This window comes from Neocloeon triangulifer, unplaced genomic scaffold, assembly GCF_031216515.1.
Source record: "Neocloeon triangulifer isolate White Clay Creek 2 clone unplaced genomic scaffold, ASM3121651v1 ptg000014l, whole genome shotgun sequence".
Taxonomy (NCBI): domain Eukaryota; kingdom Metazoa; phylum Arthropoda; class Insecta; order Ephemeroptera; family Baetidae; genus Neocloeon; species Neocloeon triangulifer.
In genome coordinates this window covers 2,771,088-2,789,121 of record NW_026775556.1, presented here as the reverse complement: position 1 = coordinate 2,789,121, position 18,034 = coordinate 2,771,088, and the positions used below count along the sequence as shown (strand labels likewise).

Here is an 18,034-nt window from a genome sequence, read left to right as displayed (position 1 = left end):
GGTCTTAATAATATGATCTCCAGCGGCGCGATGGATCAAAACTTGAGACGGCGCTGTCTCAGGGTTGCCTGATTGTATGAGGCCAATTGTCTCCTGATGGACGCATGGATTACAAATGCCCTGCAGTTGCTGACCCTTTTGACGAAAAAATTGAGAAAATCGTCCAGAGTTACCAAGATACTGCAATTGTTATTTATCAGGTAAAATGTATAACTTATTTTAATGGATTTTTTGCAATAATTAATTAAATGGATATTGAAAGAGATATATTTCTAAATGATTAAAAAATTTATAATTTTTCCTATGGAATAACAATATTTGGAACTGTGTTATTCTACAAAAAAATTAGGACGTAATCAAAATATTTATGCTGCGACAAATGTTTTGAAAAAATATTTTTTTTTATAAAAATGATAAAAATTATAAATTTTTGGTATAATCTTTTATTGAGGTGATGAGTAATAAAATTATTTATAGAACTGGAAAAAGACCAAAAGCACCGCAGAGCAGACCAAAAACTATCTGCATTTTGGCACAAGACGGACCAAGATATACTCCAATTACGGAAACTCTAGTGTGGTTGTGAGAGCTGCTAATGACAAATTAAAGACCAAAGAGAAAAAGTCTTGCACATTAATGTAGTAACAATGAATATTTACAAACCTATAAAATTTCTTTGGTGAAAAATAAAATAATATTTTTTTTTTCACTTTTTAATGTTAAGTTGTTTTATTTTTGCGTACAGAGCACTTCAAAATCAGCTTTTATAATTGGAGCAAATCAATTCAAATAGGCCAAAAAGTTATAGATCCCAAGTATAAAAAAAAGACATGCTCATATGAAATATCAAAATTCTGATTTACATAATATGCCTAAATTTAAAATCTGAAAAAATTTAATTATATTTTTTAATAACGTTGCTAAATTTTGTACATAATTAATAATACATTAAAAAATGAGCAACAAAATCAGCACAAAAAAGAATATGGCTTTGGTTGTCTGCGCAGAGTGCCAAAACGTACACATATATTACTAAAGGCAGCACAATTAATCACTCTCCCAAATTGCTGCGTTTTAAAATGCTTGATCACAAGTTCACCAACAAGAAACCACATGAAGATTAATGGTGTGAATAATATTTGTATAATATTTAGTTCGTATTTGAATCTCAAGAGATGCTTGTCCAGTATACACGAATTTGCAAAAATACATGTCGAAAAGCTGGAGTTGGGAATTAGGTAGTGCGTCGATTCATTGCTCTTCAAATGGAATGCAGACTGAGGTGGAGGAAATTGTCTGGGTAGCTGAAGTGTTCACTTAACCACTGCAGAGGAGTGTCCCACGACGGCTCGACACCTTGAGTTATCACCCGTACTAAAAATAAAACTCATTAAGCTTTTTCAAACCTCTAATGATTTTCAAATAAAATTACGCGAGTTTTTGTCGTCACTAGGCTGCAACAAACTGAGAAGGTCGCCTAAAGTTTTGAACCTCTCTGATTCTTCGATGGGCCTAACTAGTCTTTGCAGTGGCAGACAAAATTGGTCGCCCTTGTGGCAGCGGTAGGGGATGTGTTTAAAACCTTCCTTCTGGTTGCAATCCATCAGTTTCTTATTTATCGACCAAAATTGGTCAAATTTATCTAGAATTTACGGAATGATGATATTTTATAGAGAAAAATTATATTTAATTTCACCGTTCTGCAGTCCTTGCCACAATTGGTTGTGGTCTTTTTTCTGCATAGCAGTTGCTATGTGAGTTCGATGTTTCAGTGCGTCTGCTTCTTTTATGCAAGACAAATAGTGGCACTCAACAACTTCTCTGAAAATTCAATTACATATTTAAAAAGCAGTTAAAGCAGCCAAAAAACTTGATATAATTAGGAAAATATAGAAATTGAAAAAAAAAACAATAACAAGGGTTGAAATTGAATTTTGAGGATAATTTAAATTTGACTATTTTAAGATTGTTTTTTATATTTTATTTCTTGCTTTTTAATTAAAATTTGAATTAAAGTTTTTAATAAACTTAAGTTTTCTCCTTAAAATTGTCCTTTCATTGAAATGGAGTATTTCATAATTTAAAGATTCATTCATTCATTAACATATGTTGAAAATATACCTTGACGGACACTTTAAAAGCTCTTTTTCAGGAAACTTATCGAAATGCACCGTGATGTTCCACGGGAGGGTGGCATCGACGCCAAGTAGGCTGTCAAATAAAACCCCTATGGGATATTGCCTGCAAGAAGAACAAAACAGTGATGAAAGCAGACAGGGACCATAAACCTAACAAACCATTTCAGAGGCGTCCCATTGAAGTCGAGCCACATCTCAGCATCCTGTTTGTCAGGGTGCACAAATCTCACAAAATGCCTTTTTACCTGCAAAAATAATTCAAATGCAAATCAACCGCGCTTTCACAGCGAGTTGTAAATAAAACAAGACGTGCAATTATTCACACACCTGCACCTGGCAACAATAAAAAGGTTAAAACCACTGGGGAGCTTTTCAAGCAGATTGACCATTGGATACACAAAGGGCTGTTGTTAGGGGATTAAATGAAGTTTTTGGCCGTGGGGCCAACACCTGTGGGTAGCTAGCCAGGGTGGCCGTGAGTAAATTCAGGTCCACGTAGATTACAAAAAGATTGGGGATGAAAAGCGCAAAGGATTTTTTTTGTAATGGAAATTTACATACATACAAAATTAAATTGAAACTTAGGGATCAAATTTCATTCTAGGTTTTTTTTTAATTTTCTGTATTTGCATAGAGGTTTTTTTTTATAAAAAGAAATTAAAATTATTTTCAAAATTCTTATTCTTTGTAAAATAATTGCCTTTTTGTGGGAAATGCAGCAAAAATGTCAAGAAAAACCTCAGAAGTTTGATAACCCTTCTTTCTGGTTATTTACAATTATCATTCAAGCTCTAAATTGCAAGAAATCAACCTTTTCTGTGACTAGAGGAAAGTACGAAAGTCTTGGCACCATCAGGTAAAAAGCGTCTGGCGTTTGCAAAACCTGCAGCTCCTCTTCGGCCAGCGAAAAGCAGACGGGCAGTTTACCCTCCCACACCTGCCGAAGAACCTCGCGGTCACTTGCCATGGTTCGGTGTCGACGAGTTTCGGCCGATCCTGGCGAAAATTCAGCTAACGCGGCAGCTCATTTTGCAGCTCGGCGTCTTTGTAAACAATGACCATATGATCGAATTCACTCTCTCATAACACGCAACGCTCGCTCCTCCTCTCCGCAGAAATTCCAAACACACATCTCAGCGTTGGAATTTTTTTATCTTTAGAAGAAATATCTGGAGAAAAATAAAAGCGTTTTTTTTTTTTAGATCAAATTGTATTGTTTTCAGGAAGAGCTTATGGGAGTTGTTATAGGAAAAAATGAAATTAACAAAAATGCGACGAGGATGGGATTCGAACCCACGCGTGCAGAGCACATTGGATTAGCAGTCCAACGCCTTAACCACTCGGCCACCTCGTCGTTGTTGCAATTGGAGGGGGAGTTTATGGTATAAATATTCAGACGCTCCTACGTCCGCTACAGGCAACACCTAATATCAACCTGTAGAGAATTCAGGTGCCATTATGGCCACTGTGATTACCCAAATAAATATTAGCAACCCAACATAATTTCACTCCTAATAATTTGAACATTTCCCAATTAAATTTAGGCAATAAAAAATTGTATCTTGGTGGGAAAGAAGAGGCGAAAGTTTTGGAAAATTTTTGGTTATTTATTACTTCTTCCTTCCTTTAAGCTTTTTAGCTTGCCTATGAGCTTTATGATGTGTTTGCTGCTTCTCAGCTACAATTTCCTTGTACTTCTTTTTGCTCCTTTGCTGAAATTCTGCATCGGCTAGCAACTCGTCAACCATTGTGCGTTTCCGATCTTTCTTCGGAATACGAGAGTGGTAAAAATCTGCAGCATTGTCCACCACTCGGCCAATCTAACAAAGTAAATAATTTTAAAATTTTCTATACTTACATTAATTATTAATTTGTATCATACCTGGAAATATTTTGGAAGAACTTTCAAGTCGTTTTTCTTGTAGAATGTCTTAGGGTCCAACGCCGAGCGCATCTGAAGCATTTCTAAGTCCCTTTTGACCTCTTCGGTGACCTCTGTCGCTGGCATGTTGAACCACTTGTCTCCTTTCGACTTTTCTCTCTCAATCTTGAAAAAATTAAATAAAAAGAATTATTTTAAGTTTGGCTAATGGAAAAGCCAAGTTTAGTACCTGTCTTATTTTTCTAGCCTTTTTCTTGGAAAGGTCACTGTGAGGGAGACAATCCAACTGGTTAAAGCCGGGTTGATGAGCAATGCTCTTTTTTGCCAGGAGTTCGTCCACCTCACTTTTCCTTGCACTCTGCAGTGTCTCTGTGGCAGTGGTTTGGCCAAAACTGTCCATATCAAAATTGATGTACACTTCACTGAAGTCAAATACATTTTTCTTCGGCTTCACAATTTGTCTTTCGCTGTAAAATTTTATACATAATAAAAAGATAGCATTTTGAATATTATTGAGGTTTACCTTTTCCTTGGCTCATTGGAAAAAAGTTGGAATCTTTTACTAACTTTTACAATCTCTGGAATTTTACAAAATAAGATTAATGTGATTTTAAATAAAAATGTAAGGACCAACCCTCTTCGTCGGAAGACTCCTCAAATAAGTTGTTCATTTTCCTGTCCACTGGTTCAGCAGATACCTTAGAGATTGAATTATTTAAAATTAAATTTCACTTCAAGGAAATTATTTGATCAACCTCGCTAATATTATCTTCTTCTTTGATTCCACCTGAATCCTGTTCCTCGTCTGAACGATCTGACCATTCAACCTCCTCCCTGCCACCAACTTCTTCTCCACAATCGTCTGAAGTTTCAGCATCAGTATTACTGGCCTCATCATCTAATTGACTGGAATGGTCACCTAAATTTGAAAAAAGTTACAAAACGAGAAAATAATTGTTTTTGTTACAAGAACCTTCTTTGTTTTCATCTTCAAATTCAACAGGCTCTTCACCATTTGAATCGTCTGCATCATCCTCGTCATTAGAAAAAATAATTCCACCTTCTTCTTCGGCACCTTTTGTGTCAATTGTGAATAAATCCATCGTCTTTGAGAGAAAAATGAGAAAAGCTTAAATAGGAAAATGCCTTGAAAACCTCGACACGTGAGTTTTCAGCGTTTGTTTTTCCCCTGTTGTAAGTTCATGGACCTAATAATAATAATAGTAAATCAATGTGTAAGTTGTAATGTCCCTGTACATTCTGTACAACATATATGCTGATCGATGATGAGGCTGATGATTTTCGTTCGAAGAGCAAATATTTACCAACAAAACAAAATAAGAAACTTTTGAGTGCTAACTACGTTTTCGTAGGTAAGAAAGATGAAATTTTCAGTTAATTATAGAAGAATTTGATTAATGAGCAAACTAAATTGATATTATTTAAATATTTTCACCCGTATGATGGTTAAGAATGGAAAAGATTTAGCAATTAATGGGATTGACGTCAATGGCCTGGAGCATGGAACGTTGGCAACAGTGGCAGCATCGCAGTTCGGCAGCCATGATGAATTTCTAGAAGTGTTTCGCACGCGATTTTGTTGTTTTCCCTTAATTTTTCCCGAAAATGAGTAGCAAAAACGACATCAACCGACGCGTGGCCGCTATACAAGCGAAGAAGAAGCGTCACCGAAATGGAAAAGGCGCTAAGGGAGGCGGTAAGAACAGAGGAAGCGACGAGATCAACTCGACCAAAACCAGAGGCGATGGAACGCACCGCAGCACCAGAGGCCGCGAGACGGTGATGGAAGAGGAGGAGGAGTGCGAAGAAATCTTAGGTAAATTGAACGCATTTTGAACTCTCGCCAATTCCCCCCGTCCACATCCACAAACGGCCGGTCACAGTGACATGCAAAACGGTGTCTCGTTGCGCCTTATCAGGGGTCACGCCTCTCGATGGCAAAAACGGTGCCGCTTTCATGAAGCGTGACCCACTAACCTGACAGTTCATGTCCGTTTATCATGCATAGCGTTATTTTTCTTCCTTAACTCTAACGATAAAATGCTTGAACCAACAGGATCTGACGACGACGAGCAGGAGGACCCCAAGGACTACATCAAGGGCGGTTACCACCCAGTCAAAATCGGCGATCTCTTCCATCAGCGCTACCATGTAGTGCGGAAATTGGGCTGGGGCCACTTCAGCACCGTGTGGTTGTGCTGGGACATGCAGGCAAAGCGTTTTGTCGCGCTCAAAGTGGTCAAGAGCGCGTCACACTACACAGAGACGGCCCTCGACGAGATCAAACTGCTCAAGTGCGTGCGCGAGGCTGATCCTGAGGATTCAAAGCGGGAGAAAACGGTGGCCCTGCTGGACGATTTCAAAATCACCGGAGTGAACGGGACACACGTGTGCATGGTGTTTGAGGTGTTAGGCGTGAACTTGTTGAAACTGATCATTCGTAGCAATTACCAAGGCATTCCGTTGGCCAACGTGAGGACCATCATTCGGCAGGTGCTCCTCGGGCTTGATTATCTGCACACCAAGTGCAAGATCATCCACACGGATATCAAGCCGGAGAACATCTTGCTGTGCGTCACAGAGAACTACGTCAAGAAATTGGCCGCCGAGGCCACCCAGTGGAGCAAAATGGGCGCCAAGCTGCCAGGCTCAGCCATCAGCACGGCTCCCAAGGAGCTGCAGAACCCAGACCCGTCCAAGATGACCAGAAACAAGAAGAAGAAGTTGAAGCGCAAGGCAAAGCGTCACGCACAACTGCTCGAGCAACAGATGCAACAGCTAGAGGAATTGGAGGTCAAGGGCGGTAACGTCTCAGACGACAATAGTGACATGGACGCACAGGAAACGATCCAGGAAAACAACACTGTCTCCAGTCCGGACGAGTCAACCATCGAGTCTCCAAAAGTCGAGTTCAAGTCGATCGGCAAGACCAAGTTGGAGAACAGGAAGAGCTTTGCTGAAATGCCACATGCAGAGATCAAGCCGGCGGGAACTGACGAACTGCTGGACAACGGAACTGCTGATCAAGCTCTCAATAACGAAGGAGGAAATAATATCCCAGTCATAAATGAGGTAATTTTGACACCCGCATATCACTTAAAATAAAAAATATGAAACCCGGAAACTGCTATGACTAAAAAGTGTTTCTTTAGTATCTTCACATGATAACTTACAATAAAAATATTTTAAAATCCATCTTGATGAAATTAAAACAATATTAAATTGACATTTCAGGTTGACAATGAGCATCAAGACACACCCGAAGCGTCTAATGACATGTCAACCGAGGAGGAGCAGCGTGGCTCTGAGGAAAGCATCACAAACACAGGCTCAACTGAGGACAACAGGAGGCCAGTTGCTGAAACAAAGCAGGCAGATCCTGTTCGTCAAGTGTGTGACATTGAAGTGAAAATTGCTGACTTAGGAAACGCATGCTGGGTGGTAAGAAAATTTTCAATAAATTTGTATTTTTGTCTACTATTTTTATTGAACTAGGACCACCACTTTACTGAAGACATACAGACTAGACAGTATCGCAGTTTGGAAGTTCTCTTAGGGGCAGGCTATGGACCCCCTGCTGACCTCTGGAGCACAGCTTGCATGGTGAGATTTAGTCAAAAATTTTAAAAAACTTTTCTATTTTTAAGATGATGATAAAAAGCTTAATTATACCTCAAACCACTGAACTTTTTGATGAAATCAAGTCTGTCCCTATCTGAAAATATGTTTGAACTTTTTATGTAAATTTTTTTTAGCAATGTGAATTTCTGAGTTTTTTTTTTCTTCAATTTCAGGCTTTTGAGTTGGCAACTGGTGATTTCCTGTTTGAGCCGCACTCAGGGGAGGACTACTCGCGGGACGAGGACCACCTGGCGCACATTATCGAGCTCCTGGGCGAAATCCCAAAAGATATAGCCCTGTCGGGCAAGTACTCGCGCGACTTCTTCAACAAGAAGGGCGAACTGAAGCACATAACCAAACTCAAGCCCTGGGGGTTGTACGAGGTTTTGACTGAAAAATACGAATGGGAGCAGAGCGCGGCACGATCCTTCTCCGATTTTCTCTTGCCCATGCTGACCTTTGACCCAAACAAGAGAGCCACGGCAGCCGACTGTCTCAAGCAGCCGTGGATGCAGCCAGAGTCCTCCTGAGATGAGCTTTGCACACCTGTCCTTCTCAACCACAGACGCCACTCCGAAACAGGTAACTTATGATTATGATTATGAAAAATGATTATCATCTGATTATCGTGATGAGAAAACCAGAATCAACCTCAAACCATCTGAATTTATGTGAAGAACACTTCTGTCCCTATCTGAAAATTTTTCTAATTTTTGTGTGTAATTATTTGAATGTTCTTAAAACTAAACTGGATAATATTCATTTTGCAGCACTCCAGCTATCCCTCTCCCCAATACCCCCGAATTCGTCGCCTTTGCTTTTGCATGGGGCCAACAGGCATGTGAGCAGTATGAGCAGCTCACCCCCTTTACTGCCTCACGCCCGAATGCAGGACACGGTCAATTCTCGGCTGGCCGGCCACCTCTTCATCTACGCAAATAGCTCGGCGAAACTGCAAAACTCAAATCTCACTCAGGTTGGTTCTCTCCTCAGTCAAATTATTTTCAAACTAGCAGAATTGACAAACTAGTGATTTTTTTACCAAGTATAATTTATGTTGGTTTTCAGGTTGGAAGGACATAGGTGTGCACATCTTAGGAGGCGCCTTTCCTAGTAGAAAAAAGAAACACACAATTGCAAGTATTGCAAATGACAATTAATTAAGATAGCGTCCCCTAATGTAAAGAATTTACCGCTGCTGTCTTTGAGTTGGAGTCAAATATGGTCAGTGTTATATATTGCCACTAAAAGACATCTCTGTTTTAATTTAAATGCTGTTTTCTGAGCACCACTACTTATTCTTTAAAATCAGTTTCATTAAATTAGCGCGGCAGTTACTGGAAAAAAAAACAACAAAATGCGAGACGTTAGACTTTATATTTTTGTTTAGTAGTTTGTTGATTTGTGTGGAGTGCAATGTTGAATATTGCCTGTCCATATCTGCTTTAGCCAAGATCCACACATGTGAATGTACCCCCTGAAGGGGTCACGCTGATCACAGGCCAGCTCTCTGCACTTTCATTGCCTTTTCAGCTTGGCTCCAGGGTGATAGAAAAAATGACCAGAAGGTCCAAAGAGAGTGGCCAGAGAGATCTTTGTCTCTTTTGAGAAGTCAAATGTTTTATTCGTTTATTTATTTCCTTGTTTATTTCCAAGCAATCTTCTGACTTGCTCTTTTGGGCCTGTCTGAGTCAAATAGCACCCCAAGCTGCGTCAACTTAAACTAAAAGAGATTTCGAAAGTGGTTAGAAATTGAAAAAAGAAAATGAACTCAATCGTAAGGAAATATTTTGTGATCTCTATCCACTTGGGCTTGTATGGGTGGTGCCATTTTTGAGTCTGCACCGCCCTCAACGGCGTCGTATCTGCATCAAATAAGTAAAAATTTAATGTTCCGCGTTATAATGGAACCATCATCAATGTCGTATGAAAATGCAAAATCAATCGATTCAGTACCAATTAAAAAAAAAAATAATCAACGGTGTAAGGACAATTTGAAGCTGTGACTTTTGTACTAGCATGCCACAACAACTCAATTTTTGTACATCTGCGAAGAAAGGAAAAAAATTGCAACAACTCCCGCCAGTGCTTTATTGTTTTATCGACAAAACGAAGCTCAAACATTTTATACAAACGCCTAGCAATAAAAAATAAAACTAAATTAGATCCCTTTTGACGCCATATAAGTTGACAGAAAATCGAGCAGAAGCCGAGTGCAGAAGGTTTCTGATGAAAAAATGTCCTTACACTATATAATAACTCGCAAGTGCATACGCCAACACACCGAACAGAGAATAAAAATTGAAATGTAGCCAGCAGCCCCGTTTCCCCGTGTCAGCTGTAAGAATTTAAGTCTTTAAAAAGTGATAATAAGTATTATTGTTTGCAAGTGGGTATTTATATAATGGAGGATTAACAAACACACACACACTGTTGTTAATTAGCAACACCTCTGTATCAACCAATCAATCCAGATGTACGTACACCCTTGTAGTCATGAACTCCGGCGAAGAACGTCCCGTCCGGCCACTGCAACGCGCACTTTACCGAGGTTGGACGGGCGCAGACACCGCGTCATTTCGAAAAAGAGGATGTGAGAGCAGAAAAGAGAAAAGTACAGTTGTATCTTATTGATGAAACTTTGTTCCATGCATAAATGAAATAAATTATAAGCTGGATAAACCTTCAAATGAACAATTGTTTCTTTACTCTGCTTTCCTTATGATTATGGTAATCAATTTTTAATTATTTTTCACACTTCGATTTTTCTTTGAAGAATAAGATGACTAGAATGAAAATATTTTCTAAATATGATCATGGAATTTATAAATTCAAGAAGTGAAATATATTAAACAATTTAAGGGGAAATATAAAATGCCATTTCTAAGTTAATTCTTGTAGTTTACACTTGTAAACTTTATATCGTTTTACAGATAAAAAAGTGGCAGTAGCACAAATGAAGTGCAGTTCAATGTTAATTAAGTGTGCTGCTGCTCCCTCTGACAGTCGCTCCCGAAGCTCTCGACGGTCGGACCGCCCTTTTCCCGCAGCGGGCTCTTCGCCGGAACGCGAGCACCTTTGGCCATCACATTTCGCCGTCATTCGCCGAGGCAGTGACATCATCGGCACTTCCTGCTGCTCTCGTCACGTGGACCATCTTCGTAATTAATCAAATACTTACCAACAGCGCCGACTTCCTCCGCATTCAGAGCCGTAAGTACACAATCAGCATTTTTTTCGCAATCTATTTTAATTATTCGTCGCCCAATTATACGTTTATTACTAAACAAGAAAAATCTTTAGCGATAAAAAAAATGATATTTACACTACTTGCAACATGATATTTATAAAAATTAAAGGAAATTTATTGCTAAAATTCGTATGCGTGTAAAATATAAGTTTGATTTTTTTAATCACACTACTTATCAAGGAAAGGAAAACGCAGCGGCAAACCTCGACCGGAAAGTTTGACATCCGCAATTTCATTTTCCTGTTGGGAAAGCTTTTTAAATTTTAAGCCTGTCATCATTTGAAAATGTGCCGTGTCTCTCGCACGAAAACTTTTAGAGTTTGCTGAATGAGCACTTGTCGCGCCAAACCGAAATAAGTTGCTCCAAATAATCTGCTCTGCATAACGAAACGCCGTTTCCTGTTTTATTTTTGAAAGGAAAAAACAAGAATTTATATTCCAAAGCTGCACATCCGCCTAGCGAGGTCTCTTGAGGCAAAAATCTTTTGTGGCTGAATTCCCCGATCCTTTTCAACCCTTACCAGTTTCTGTAACAAAATCCGCCGCGCTCTGCTTCTTTTATTGAGAAAGAGAGAAAAGACCGCGGAGCAGTGCAGAGAGAAACTATTTGGAGTGGCCGAAACAGATATTTACCCAATGTGTGTTTTTTCAATTAGAAGAAGAGCGCGCATTCTTATTCCTGAAGAATCACTCAAGGGCGGAAACAACCCCCTGAGAATGTAGTGGTGACGTTTACTTTTATTCATAGTTATATTCTCAGCGATTTCTCTTTTATTGCTCTGGTGGTGCGCGTTTATGAGGCCGTATAATCATATAAGTGTCGTTTGGGGAAAAATTTACAAATCCTCAGGCGCACACATTCCTTTGGCGAGGAATAATTTATTGCCCAGAGGCCCCAAATAATTTTTGGAATCAGGTGCAAAAAATAGCTCAATACCTATGCTTACGTTAGATTTATTTATTTATATTCCTTAACATTCTCCCTTTGACAGTTTTATTTTATGAATACTAATATAAAGAAGAAGTGGGAAGAACAAAAGCATTGTATATAAATAGCATCAACTTATTTTTATTGATTTTATTTCAATTTTAATTGAAAAATTCTTAAAATTATGCTAAATGAAAACAATTATTCAGTAAAAATTCTGGCGTCCGTGCTTTTAAAATAACTTTTTACCTGGGAAATCTAGTAAAGCATTCTTAATTTGAAACATTCAAACACTTAGATATGAAAGTTAAAGATATAAAAATTTTGTCGAATTCCTACAATAAATAATTTTAGTTGAAACGAGGCTTTTAATAAAAATTTTTTGGTCAAAGTTTATTTTTAAAATACAAAATTTTGCTTTTACCCTCTCAAATTATAATTTTATTTGTAAATTTTGATCCGTATCATCGTTATGGTCAAAATTTAAACCACCTTTCATAATCTACTAACAATAAGTTTTGTGAATGTGGTCTAACGATTAGGATCTTTTTGGTAATATCATAAATTAAAGTCAACGGAAGTCAACAAAAGTTAAATTCCGCGTATATTTTGACACCCTGAAAGCGGCGTGTTTCCCAATGGCACATTAGTTTCTTACCAAAGAAAAGGAAACAAGGGGGCCTCCTTTTTATTATTTCTCTGGTGACTTCTGTGTGCCTGGCTGTGTAACAGGCATCTGCGCCTAAAAGAAAAGACACGAGCAGTCCCTTCCGGTCACAAGCAAGCTAGAGATGAGATGAGAGCAGCCTCCTGCGTGAAAAGCTTCTCTCTCAAAATCGTTTTCCATTCATCGGTTGAGAAAAGTCACGGCGCGTCCGTTTCGCTCCATTTGTCGAGATCTCACCTCGATACGGATGCAACGACTTTATTACCCACAACAAGCGACAAATTGGGGGTGGTTTCCTTTTTTATATAATACATTCGGTAATAAACAGAGTTATAAAGGAAGAGATCCGTCGTCGCGTGTGCGTTTAACGTTTTTCGTCTTGAGATAGTTTCCTGCTGCCCGATCGGTCGTCGTTTCTTCGGATCGAAGGAAGTGCACTTTGGTACACCCGGCTTTGTTCAGGGGGCTGCTCCATTGTGCGGCGCTTCCTCCTGCGGCGCGAGCGTGGGACCTGAGCAGATGCTCAACCTGACCGACCTCTCTCTGACAGATGCGCGCGTTATACCTGCTGCATCCTTTTCCACTTCGAAAGGTGTCTTTCTTGCTTTTTATCGCGGCCCCAGATCGGGATGCTGCAGCAGGCGTCACGCCATTGTTCGGCCGGTCAGACTGCATCAGAGAGAAGCCAAATGCGGCGGAAAAATTGAATCGATTCGTGGTGCTCGGCGCGTGGCTGTGTTGCCCGCCTAAGCGTGAAATTATTTTTAAATTCAATCTGCGGCTTGCTTTGAAGTTTGATTCAATCAGGTTTGGAATTTGATAAGTTTTGCGACAGAAACTTTTTTAAGGGGAAATTTACTGAAGGTTCATTCACAATCAGTAAATTGGGTTCTGAATATTGCAAAAATTTAGACTTTTAATGAGTGAAGAAACTATTTTTCTAATTTTAAGAAAACTTACCCTTTACATAAATTCATAATCTCAGGAAAATCATTTCGTTTAATTTGAGAATTTCTAAAAACGAAATAAATTATTAACTTTGAAACAAGCAAAAATAAGTATATTTGTTTTTAATGACAAAATTTTTATTTGCTATTTGCGTTCGATAAATAAGATTTCGAACTAAATCAGCCAGAAGTAACTATGTATTAAATTGATGTGGAAAAATTTACAATAAAATCCTTCTATCTATTTGGGAATCTCAAAGTCAGTTGAATCTTTATTATATTTTTTATTTTCCATGTGTTTTTGGGAAAAACTAATATCTGAAAAAAAGAATAAGCTTGAATATTCTATTATCACTTTTAATTATTTTTTTTATTACGCACATAAAAATGTTCTGATTAAAAAAGTACCGTTATAACAAGAAGTGATTTAAATTTGAGCGGCGTCCACCCCCTGGCGAGAATGCTTCCTGCACCCCAAGAGCGCCCTGCTTATTTCGGACAAATAGCTTACATTTCAAAACGCCTACTCTCTGCAATTTGCAGCGCCAAATAGGTGCTGAAAATAATAACACGCCGCAGCAAGCTCCTTTCAATTGTGCTCAATTATACAGAGCTGCGCAGGAGTCGGGGCTGTTTTTGTTGCAGGGGGTAGTTGACTGGTGCGGGACAAAAGTCGAGTTGGACAAAAGGCCGGAAAAATCTATCTGGCTTTGTTGACGCTGCAGCACCGACGCGTCGGTTTTATTTATTTATTTCGATATGTGCGCGGCGCGTGATCATTCAAATTAGTGAACCGCGATTTGAATTCGGACTCTGCGCGATTGGTCGGCGCCAAATGTGTGTATTGCTCGTTCGCTGCTCAATATGTGCGCGACGACCCTTTTTGCCGCAGTTTACCGGACATCCTTAGAGTTAGAAAATGCGCAGGAAACGGATATACCAGTTCCTTTTTCCTTTTGTATGTGCGCAGCTCTGTTCGAAATTTCCAACAACTGCCGCCGTTTTGTTGTTTGCATGATTTTGAAAATGGAATAAGCAGATAAAAAGCTGCGACGAAGTCAAATAAATAAAAAAAATCCTGGCACAAATCGATCGACATTGGCAAGTAGAGCAGAAACGGAATGTTCTCTCACGAGTATAAATTTTATACCTGCTGAAATTAATCGGAGCTGAAATAATGGAATTATTATTAGAGAACGAGAAAGGTGCCAAAGCGTGAATCATATACAAGTACCTGCTGCTATGCCGAAGTGAAAATCGCGCTTAGGCAATTAATTAATACAACACACTACAATCGGAAGAGCGCAATAAGCAATAAACCTTGAGAGTCCTGCAGCTCACCATTCGAATATTAATTAGAAAAGCTGATAATCTGATCTGGAATGGAAAGAATTTTTCACAAAAACTTTTGTGCTTCTTAAAGATTTAAGATTTCAATTTAAATTTTTTATATAAGTTTTTATTTAAAAAATTTATTATTTGTTTAGTTATTTTTATAAAAATTAATTTTTTAAAGCGTTAAATAAATTAATTTTACTGCTTTTTAACACTCACTACTTGGGTCAGATTGCCACCGTATTAAATCACATTATTTTTATTTTCACTAATCACTCATTTAAGATTTTTAATTAGCAGAAATTTGGGGAGTGTCTGTAAGTTTTAACAATGACCTCTTTAATTAAATTTTTTATTTAAAATATTCTGTGATATTCTGCAAAAATATTTCCGTTAAATTCATTTGATTTATTTTCTTTTCTTCAAATTTAAAATAACTTTCTCTGCTTACTTTTTTTCAATATTTTTCTATATAACCAGAAACTACAGAGAAACGCTTTCGAGCTTTGAGATGATATGAAGTCTTACGCACACTCATTAATATATTAATGTTTAATTCCACGATGGTCTCGCCTTGGCCCACCGACATCATGTGCTGAGAAATATCCTGTCGAATTCCTCACCGTGCAACGTGTGCTAATTTATACAACATCGGAAACGAACAACATCTTGAATTGCTGATGAAATGACGTCTTGAAATTATTGCGCGCATTCTTGGCAAAAAAAAAAACATACACTCTCCGCGCACAAACTCAGAGATGTCATCCGCATCAGCGCCGGATGTTGTAAAAATACAAACATCATCATCCGTGGTAAAAACGGCGCATCGATATAGCGAGCGAGAGATGCCGCGGCCGGCAGCGGAAGATGCATTTTTTATAAACCGCAATTTCACATGTCTCCATTAAGAATTCTAATCCTGGATGAATGATTAGCAAAAGTGTTGCAATAAAAACTAAAATATTCAGAACTTAATTTAGATTTAGGGCTAATTTTGTGTGTATTCAAATAAAACCAGAATAAAACGAATATTAAAGATTTTGTTTTTAATTTTTCGAGGGATATAGTATAAAAAAAAAATATGAAATTTTTGCACCCCAAAATAATCCTAAATTATTTTCATTTGCCAAAATTTGCCTCATTAAATTTTTTTGTTGTTCTTGTTGTTTTCTGCAAAACTAAAATTTAGAAAAACTTCAATAATAATAAAAATTCAAAATATATATTATTTTACTCCTTCTAGCAATAACATTAAAATTTAAAAAAAAAATGAATATATTTTGGTGTCAGTCAAACTTGAAAATCCTCCTTTCGCACCCAATTTATTCTTTTGCCTGGCAGCAATTTATCTCACTCTCTGCTTCTCGTTAGAAAACCCCTTTTGGGAAATTGACGAATCGTGCATGTCTGGCGTGTCGCGCGCGTCCCATTTATTACAGCGCGAAGGAGGAAAGGGGTGGACGCGCAATTTATAGGAAACGCGCGGCCGACTTGGCACTAATTATTACCAGCAGTGGCGCACACCAGAAAAAAAGAGTCATATGTTCATATTGATTGCATTAGTTTCCTTCCTAAAGGGGTGCATTAAATGCATCTTGGAAGGAAGCGGAAGTTGCTGGTTCCGAACATCTGTCCGCACCTCGGCAGCACCTGGGACGCAAAAACAAACACACACGACACGGCGTACAATCAGTGCCGCCTAATTTGGAATGCGCTCTTTTAACCCGTTGAGCACGCGCCGAGCGGTCGGAATTAATTTATATAAATGTAATCAGGACCTATCATGCGTTGTTGGTGGGAAGAGAAATTAAGTTAGGCTTTCAAGTTGCTCTCGACTTTAATTCATTTTATTGGTGGCTTGGGGAAAGGGTGAAATTGGGGGAAACTAATGGGATTAGTACGAGGTGCGGGAGACACGCTTAAGCATAAGAGAGAGCTATTTTTGGACACTTCCGTGCATCTCGTTTCCTTCTTTTTGGGTGCAGGAAATGGGTTCGCGATTTGAATCTCTGAAGGAAAAAAGTCTATACTTATTCTGGATCCTAATTTTGGATGTATATAATAATTCTTTGATAAAAAAAGATCTACTGCAAATCCGTATAAACAAACACACCTTGAAATCGTTGAAAAATATTGAGGGCGATCCAAAAGCCTAACCTGGCCCAGGCTAACTTGACTTAGCCCCGGGCTAACTTAGCCCCCCAGCAAAATTGAATGGCAGGTCAAATTAGCCCAGGCCAGGTTAATTTAGCCTGGGTCAAGTTAGCCTTTTGGATCGCCCTCATTAAATCTGAGATATAGAAATAATATGAACCACATCGTAAAAATATGTTGACAGAAGTAAAATTACTTATATATTTCTTTTAATTTGTGATAAAAACCAAATTGATCTGATCATATCTTCAGACTGCTTGAGACTAAAACGTTATGGCAAACAAAATAACAACTGCACAATCCGTAACAATTAATGAAAGAACTTTGTTAAAAAATTTGATAGCATGCTATATTAAATTGTTAAGTGAAAATCACCTTCCATCCTGTGAATATGGAAACGAGCAGGGATATTCAGAAGGTGTTCCAAAATTCTCAAAATCGCGTGATTTAAAACATTTTAGTGCACGACTTTTAAACAAGAATCATTTGAAAACTAAGTGAATTAAATAAATTTTGCTTGCAAACTAAACTGTTTGATTTTTTCATTGCATTCAATGACTGCATTTTGCAGCTTTCATAATAGGAAATGATTCTTGCCAACCTCTTAAAATAGATGCACGTTTTATCTTTTTCTTGAGAGGGCCGATCCAACTCGCCGCTGCAGAAACAGCGCACTTTTAATTAGGAAGTGAGCAATAAATTGCAAGCCGAGACGCGCGTCTAAGTTTCGCCCAAGGATTTAATTCCAACTGCGCTGCAACCCCCACCAGCAGTTTCCGATCTAGAGACTCTTCGAGCTTCGTTCCATTTAAAATAAAAGAAAATATGATTTGAATTCGCGGCACGAAGAGTGACCCTCTGCACGACCTTTCGCAACTCTGCTGGCACGCGGCGTTCAATATAAATTCTAGGACGGATTTCCTTTGCGCTCTCATCGGGATGGCAGCCAAGAAAAAGAGTGAATTATATATTTTAAGAGAGGCCTCTTCGTAGGTGGCGAATTCATAAATTTAGCACGCCCGGTCCATGCACTTGTCAATTGCCACCCTGAGTGAGACTAGCTGCATGACTTATCGCCGCCGCCGCCGCGG

At 38.5% G+C, this 18,034-nt stretch overlaps 3 protein-coding genes and 1 non-coding gene across 6 annotated transcripts; 1 reads left to right on the top strand and 3 right to left on the bottom strand.

Annotated features, from left to right (window-relative positions):
* Window positions 1–685: 685 nt before the first annotated feature.
* LOC132200479 (autophagy protein 5) lies at window positions 686–3,211 on the bottom strand. The gene is made up of 6 exons (XM_059625964.1): window positions 2,950–3,211; window positions 2,298–2,383; window positions 2,122–2,241; window positions 1,697–1,821; window positions 1,433–1,642; window positions 686–1,374 (listed from the first exon to the last, which is right to left on the bottom strand). Exons 1-6 carry the CDS (start codon window positions 3,103–3,105, stop codon window positions 1,262–1,264), a joined length of 810 nt encoding a protein of 269 aa, XP_059481947.1. The 5' UTR covers window positions 3,106–3,211; the 3' UTR covers window positions 686–1,261.
* Window positions 3,212–3,410: 199 nt separating this feature from the next.
* On the bottom strand, window positions 3,411–3,492 carry Trnas-gcu (transfer RNA serine (anticodon GCU)). The gene has a single exon. It is a non-coding gene; the product is annotated as a tRNA-Ser (tRNA).
* Window positions 3,493–3,730: 238 nt separating this feature from the next.
* On the bottom strand, window positions 3,731–5,456 carry LOC132199822 (deoxynucleotidyltransferase terminal-interacting protein 2). 2 transcript variants are annotated; one of them, XM_059624857.1, is made up of 9 exons: window positions 5,287–5,456; window positions 5,176–5,228; window positions 4,994–5,126; window positions 4,776–4,939; window positions 4,655–4,718; window positions 4,544–4,598; window positions 4,250–4,487; window positions 4,021–4,185; window positions 3,731–3,958 (listed from the first exon to the last, which is right to left on the bottom strand). In XM_059624857.1, exons 3-9 carry the CDS (start codon window positions 5,121–5,123, stop codon window positions 3,749–3,751), a joined length of 1,026 nt encoding a protein of 341 aa, XP_059480840.1. In that variant the 5' UTR covers window positions 5,124–5,126; window positions 5,176–5,228; window positions 5,287–5,456; the 3' UTR covers window positions 3,731–3,748. The 2 variants fall into 2 exon arrangements, with proteins under 2 accessions (XP_059480840.1, XP_059480839.1); XM_059624856.1 differs by having other exon boundaries at window positions 5,176–5,221; window positions 5,263–5,294.
* A 98-nt stretch (window positions 5,457–5,554) lies between these two features.
* LOC132199821 (SRSF protein kinase 3) lies at window positions 5,555–10,262 on the top strand. 2 transcript variants are annotated; one of them, XM_059624854.1, is made up of 7 exons: window positions 5,555–5,857; window positions 6,098–7,113; window positions 7,276–7,482; window positions 7,537–7,644; window positions 7,836–8,244; window positions 8,433–8,638; window positions 8,731–10,262. In XM_059624854.1, the coding sequence occupies exons 1-5, from the start codon at window positions 5,647–5,649 to the stop codon at window positions 8,190–8,192; spliced, it is 1,899 nt and encodes a 632-aa protein (XP_059480837.1). In that variant the 5' UTR covers window positions 5,555–5,646; the 3' UTR covers window positions 8,193–8,244; window positions 8,433–8,638; window positions 8,731–10,262. The 2 variants fall into 2 exon arrangements, with proteins under 2 accessions (XP_059480837.1, XP_059480838.1); XM_059624855.1 differs by lacking the exon at window positions 5,555–5,857 and adding an exon at window positions 5,907–6,030.
* Window positions 10,263–18,034: the final 7,772 nt, after the last annotated feature.